This window comes from Poecile atricapillus, chromosome 7 (assembly GCF_030490865.1).
Source record: "Poecile atricapillus isolate bPoeAtr1 chromosome 7, bPoeAtr1.hap1, whole genome shotgun sequence".
NCBI classification, from domain to species: domain Eukaryota; kingdom Metazoa; phylum Chordata; class Aves; order Passeriformes; family Paridae; genus Poecile; species Poecile atricapillus.
This window is the reverse complement of record NC_081255.1, coordinates 10,055,758-10,061,757: the sequence shown is the minus strand read 5'-3', so window position 1 is coordinate 10,061,757 and position 6,000 is coordinate 10,055,758. Positions and strand designations below refer to the sequence as shown.

Below are 6,000 nucleotides of genomic sequence, written 5' to 3'. Positions count from 1 at the left end.
AGCTCACAGCAGAGCACTGCCTCCTGCCCAGCTGCAGCCACTGCCAGTGACAAGGGCTGGATCACCCCAGCCTCCCCCTGTGCAGCCCCTGCTCTTCCATACCTCTCACTGCTTCCTTCCTCGTCCCTGCTGGCCCAGACCCTCGTACCTGGAAGAAGCTGTTTCTGAAATTGTATTTCCCTGCTGGGAAGGACCCTGAGCCCACAGCTCCTTTTCCCAGCTGGACACATTTATGCAGATCCCGAGGATGACGAGGCTGGTGTCTGCCATTGCTTTAAATGCCCGAGGGAAAGCATTGTCCCAGTGGCACGGTGGAGGCTGCTGAGATTATATCACCAGTTTGCTTTGAAGCTCAGCTGGCAGGGAAAGGCATGTCCCAGTGGCCAGAGGCAGGCTGGCAGAGAGGGACAGCGCGTGGATGGCCAGGAGCCACGGCTCCATGGGTGCATGGAGGTTCCCCCTGCAAAGGCAGCTGCAGGAGCAGGAGGTTCTGAGGAGCCCTGGCTGGCTGGGAAGGCTGCTGACAGCCCAGCAGCAATAGCCAGGGCTTGTCTTTGACACAGACGCCTGTGTTTGTTGTGCTGTCGGGGTGGGAGGTGAGGCAGCGCCTCGCAGCACCAAGCAACTTTTAATTGGAAGTTTTAAGATGCTTATCAGAGCAGGCTGCTTCTGACACCAAGGATTTTGACACTGGACATGTGTCTCTGACCCCTGAGGGTTTTGGCCAAGTCCCAGGAAGGCTGATGTGCCAGTAAAATGCAGAGCAGCCTCTAAGGAAGTGCATGCACAAAGTGTAGACAAAAATATCCCAGTGGGTGCCGAGATATCTCTGAATATGTAAATGGAGTTGTTCAGGTTAGGGGAAGACATGGTTAAGAAACCATTTTAGAAACATTCCTCAAGTTGACATCTTTGACATCTGTCAGGGCCGTTTTTCCAGCAGGGCAGAAACGTTGAAACACGAGAGAGGAAAGCTCTTGTGAGCCAGCTCTGGCTTTCCAGCACCACAGCCCTGTGTCCCTGCCCAGGGAGGCAGGAACCTCCCGCTTCCCTCAGCCTTCTCATGTGGCTGCTCGGACCAAAAGCTGCCAAAACCAGGTTGTCCTGATGTGACAGTCACAGTGAGACCCCTCTGTGCCCCAGCTGAGGGCACCTGGGGCCATCACACAGCGTGGGGCTCAACCCAGAGGCCACAGGGGCATCGAGCGGGTGGCGAGTGCTTCACAGGCGAGTCGTGTTACAGAGAGCACGGCTGCTACAGGAGGGAAGCATCTTTTCATTTATTAAAGACTCAGAATACAACTGTGGGCCCAGCCACAAGAGCTGGATGCCCGAAGCAGAGCTAGCTTTTGGCTGGAAGGGCGCGGTCTCCTCTCCAGGCGGCCTTCAGCAATATCAGCCAAATTTCCTACCCGGCGGGGCAACCCAGCGTCCCCACCCTGGCAGCGCTCCATGTGGAGCAGAGCCTCCCTCCACACCAGCCCAGCCTTGGTTACTTATTGCTTTGAACGTGCTAGTCTAGTACAGGGTGAATGAAGAACAAAAATGCATGTCTGTCGCGGTGTGTTTGTGCTGCCTTCAGGCTGTGCCGGGAGCCCTGGACATCAGACCTGGAGAGGGATGGAAGAGAGGAGAGGATGAAGGCAGGCTGGGCTGGGAGCAGCGATATCCCAGGGACACAGCAGTGCTCCAGGACAGCTCCTGTCCTTGCCAGAAGGATAGCCTTTGGCAGGCGGTGCCCGGTGCTGCCGGTCAGCTGGGGCTGGTGGAGAGGAGCAGCAGCTGGCACCCAGCTCCTGAGCCCTGCTGGAAGGGCTGGGATCACAGGCAGCCCAGCCAGACGCTGTGGCAGTCCTGCCTTCCCCCCTGGCCTGAGGGAGCATGGCCCCAGCCAGCCCCTGGAGGAGAGCTCCAAGGGAAGGACCAACCTGAGGTTTATTTGAACGTGTGGCTCTCAGCTCCTCCCCGGCCGAACCCTGGAAGAGATGGAGCGGGGTCAGCAGTGCCATGGCATGGTGAGCACACCCTGAGGGCTGCAGCCCTGAGCCCCCTCACTGCCCCCACCACAGGCACCCACCTTTGGGCCCGAACAAGGCAGCGTAGCACGGGTGGTTGCAGTAGGGTTTGCCATCGTGCTGCAGGGAGAGAGAAAGAGCATCACCTCTGCTTGTCCCAGCCCTCAGCTGCAGGGGACAGGGACCTCCTGGGCAGCAAGGCTCACCTCTGCATGGCCTCCAGATGTCAGGGTCTTGTTACACTTCTCACATCTCAAGCAGGGCCGGTGCCAGTCCTTCCCCAGAGAAGTCACCTTCTCGGCTGCCGTGGAAAGGAGCTGCGTTAGTTGAGGCACTGAACAGGCACAAGTTAGTTTTGGCAGATTGGCTGCCTCGTCACCAACCCTAGGGAGGGCATTTTTGGGCATTTTCTCAAGTGTGTCTGTCCAGGACAGAGGGGACTGTGTTGAAAGCCAAGTGCTGGCTGTGCACACACAATGCCACACACATCCAGGAGCGCTGGTGCCGCGCCCAGGCTGAGCACAGCTGCATCCATGAGGATGGACTGACTTCTACCTCATCTTCCAAAGACATGAGGACCTCCCCCCTTCCAACACCAGCCTGCAAGGGGATTGCTGTCTCCCCAGTGAGCTGGAGCCCAAGAAATCACTAGAGTTGGCAGGGGTGAAAGTGGACGCTGGCGAGGACCGGGGAGGCAAAGCCATTGCCACACCCTGCCAACACAAACCAGTCCCCTCCAGCCACAGCTCGGGTTCTGCTGGCACCATGGCAAACCAGAGCAGAGCTAGTGCCTGGAGAGCTTCAGGCAGCATGGGAGGGACAATGTCCTGCAGCCAGGACGTGTTCATGGAGAGAGGGGGGAGCACAGGGGGCCTTTTAATTGGAGCACGGCAGGGGAGAAGGGTATTTTCTGCAGGCATGTGTGCTGTTCATGTTGGCAACCGAGCTCCTGGGAATTTATTGAGTGATTAAACAGAGCTGTCCGCAGGAGTCGTGTCAAAGCCAGGTCTGAATGCTGTCCCCATGCCTGCAGATGGGACCAAGCCAGTGTGGGCACTGTGTGCCCTGGGGGGCCCTGGGCAGCCTGAAGCGCTTCTTTGCAGTCCAAATATGCCCAAAACAGCCTGAGCAAGGAGCAGGCTGGCGGCTGCAGAGGTGGGAGCGGGGGCAGTGCCCAAATGCCACAGGGCAGCCCTGCTGCCATTCCCCAGTGGCACAAAGGGCCTCCTGTGCCCGCAGCCTGCCAGGAGCACGGTGTCCTCCCCCTGGGTGCCCCGTGGAGCCTGAGCCTGTCCCGAGACAGGACCCTCTGATCACAGGGCTTCCACACCTCCCCACCTCTTGCACACGCATTTGCACCAACGCTTGGGCAGGAGCTCTGCCAAGGCTCGTTACACACTCGGCACGAAGGCAAAACTCCTGCAAACCCCATCCCCAGTCCTCTCAGCATTGTATCCTCCCACCCCTGCTCTCTGCCACCAAGATTTAGCCTGAGGCACGCCCAAGCAGGACCGCCAGGCTCCAAAAGCCTCAGGGTGCCCCAGAGCCAGGCTTGCTCTGCCTCCTGTGCCAGCGCTCTGGATAATCTGCAGGCACACAAATCAGGCACCCAGCTTGGTCCTCCAACAGCTTCTGAACCCTCCTCAGCCTCTGCATCAACAGAGACATTTCGTAATAAGTGCAAGCGCGATAAGTGCAAGGTCAAACCCCTCCCTGGTCAAACGGTGCCGTCCCAGCTCCTTCAGGGCCACACCTGCGGGCACGGCAAACCCAGCTCACCCCGAGCAGACAGCACAGCCCCAGGGAAAGGCACACACTGCCACCAGCACCTTCCTGCCTCCTGCTATCAAGCCACAGATGAGGCACACCAGGACCCTGAGTCGCAGAAGGGAGCCACAAACCCTCTTGTGCCGAAACCCCCATCCCAAAACCTGGCTGCGAGCAGTGAGCTCATGGCACAGAAACCTTCCCCAAGCCCCAGCAGCCCTTTGGGTGGTGCCCCAGGGTGGGCATGGCAAACGGGCACAGAGAGCAGCTCCTGCCTTCGAGCCTCCAGCTCCTAAGCTGAGCACAAGTAGTTGGGGCACAGGCACAAGCAGAGCAGAAATAAAGCAGAGAAGTCAGTGATGGCACCTGGGTTCCAGACCTCCCATCTCGAGTAAATTAGAAAGCAGGGAGTGTCTCCAGGCTGCTCCCAGTCTCGAGTTCAGCTATGCCAGGCAAGCGGAGAGGTCTGGCAGAGGAACCTGCCTGTTCCATGGGCTGATAGCAGAGTGAGAAGCTCAAACCCCACAAATACCCTCAGACAGGACAGCAGGTCCGTGGCCCCAGAAAGAGCAGGAGCTTTGGGGCCCCAGTTTGGAGGGAAGACACCTACGGGAAGCCCAGCCCAAGGCGGCTCACACCTACGCTGCCACAGCATCTCAGAAATAACAGCCCAGAGGTGTCATCCTGCTGTGCTAAACCACACAGAACAACCTGTGGGCTGTGCCAAACCACACACAGCAACCTGTGGGACACCCACTGACCCAGGCACTTGCCCGAGGGCAGGATTTGCCATTGGGAAGGTGCTTGCTTCACCTGCCCAGGCTTTCAGAGCAGCGAGCTGGGCCTTTGGGCTCCAAACTGGCTGGGAAGGAAGTGGGGCTGGGCTCCCGAGCTGCTCTGGAAGCACCCAGGGCAGCCAGGCATCTCCTCGGGGGTGCATCTCTAGGATCAGCCACCCGGAGCGCCCCGGGGACCCGCAGCGCAGGGCTCAGCAGCTTTGGGACACCCGGGGAATTTGCAGGGATGGGGGCGGCTGGGGAGGGGCAGGAAGCCCTTACCGAAGTAGACCTCCTTCTGGCAGCGGGGACACTTGGGCATGCTGTCGGCTCGGCTGGGCTCGGCTCTCCGCTCGCACCGCCTGTGGGATGCTGCACGCCGGACCCGCCGAAGTCACTGCCCGCCCGCCCCGCCCAGATGTGCGCTCCGCCCCGCCCAGATGTGCACCCGCCCCGCCCAGATGTGCACCCCGCCCCGCCCAGATGTGCGCCCCGCTCCTCGGACGGGGTCCTGCCCCCCTTCCAGCCCTTCACCTCCTGCAGCCCTTGCCCCCCGCAATCCCTCCAGCCCCTGGCAGTCCGCAGCCCTGTCCCCTGCGAGTGCCCGAGAGCTGTGATTGACACCTGTCAATCAACCACGCTCCCAGATAAAGATTCCTGGGGTGCTGCCACCGAGCACAGATATGTTTTTCTCCCAAGGGAGTGTAAAAAGTCGACCCTCAGGCAGGCTCCCCCGCCCCTGGGGAATTTTGGGGTGCGGGAGCTTCGGGACTGTAACAGGACATTGGGAATGGCGTGGGTGCGGCACATGGCTCCGCTCGCTGCCGAGAGCCAGCCCACTTGTGTCACCGACTTTGTCATTTTATTAGGAGGGAGGACTTGTTGTTCCTTTGTGCTTGGCTGTGAAGGAAATGAAAAGCCTATCCAAAGGTCTGTTTTGTATGAAACAATCCTCCCCAGGGCACGTTGCTGTGCTGGAAAGGTCAGGAGGGCTTGTGAAAGCCAGCGCCGGGACGCCTGGTGACTGCGTCCCGAAATGCGAGGCATCCCCCGCCGACACAAACAGGGCCCTGCTGACACCGGATCCCACCCGTGGGTGCAGGAGGAGAGGCGGCAGGCTGTGCCCAGAGGCGAGGTTCGTGTTCAGCTTTAGGGAAACAGCCTGGCTCCAGCAGCCTCCCTTCCCAGCACGATCCCTCTGCTGATGCTCCCCGCTGCTGCCAGCGACCCCAGCCTCTCATCCCACCGCGGGCTGCGGAGCTCCATCCCGCTCCAAGGGCAGCGCTGGGCTCGGCAGGGTGGGCAGGACCCACCCTGGCAGGATGTCACCGGCAGCAGCTCCCGCCTGAGGCGTGACTCATGCTGAGATGCTGAGACACTGTCTTACAGTATGGGAGGGACAGACAGACGTGTCCTGCGAGGGCCTCCACCCTGCCTCCTCC

At 60.2% G+C, this 6,000-nt stretch overlaps 1 protein-coding gene across 1 annotated transcript; it reads right to left on the bottom strand.

Annotated features, from left to right (window-relative positions):
* Positions 1-1,256: 1,256 nt before the first annotated feature.
* On the bottom strand, positions 1,257-4,971 carry CRIP1 (cysteine rich protein 1). The gene is made up of 5 exons (XM_058843260.1): positions 4,841-4,971; positions 2,222-2,316; positions 2,078-2,135; positions 1,929-1,976; positions 1,257-1,610 (listed from the first exon to the last, which is right to left on the bottom strand). The coding sequence occupies exons 1-4, from the start codon at positions 4,878-4,880 to the stop codon at positions 1,936-1,938; spliced, it is 234 nt and encodes a 77-aa protein (XP_058699243.1). The 5' UTR covers positions 4,881-4,971; the 3' UTR covers positions 1,257-1,610; positions 1,929-1,935.
* Positions 4,972-6,000: the final 1,029 nt, after the last annotated feature.

Coding starts and splice junctions, on each gene's coding strand:
- CRIP1 (XM_058843260.1), bottom strand. CDS start 4,880: ATGCCCAAGTGTCCCCGCTGCCAGAAGGAGGTCTACTTCG. Junction 2,317..4,840: donor CCAGAAGGAGGTCTACTTCG/GTAAGGGCTTCC, acceptor TTTCCACGGCAG/CCGAGAAGGTGACTTCTCTG. Junction 2,136..2,221: donor CATCTGGAGGCCATGCAGAG/GTGAGCCTTGCT, acceptor CTCTCCCTGCAG/CACGATGGCAAACCCTACTG.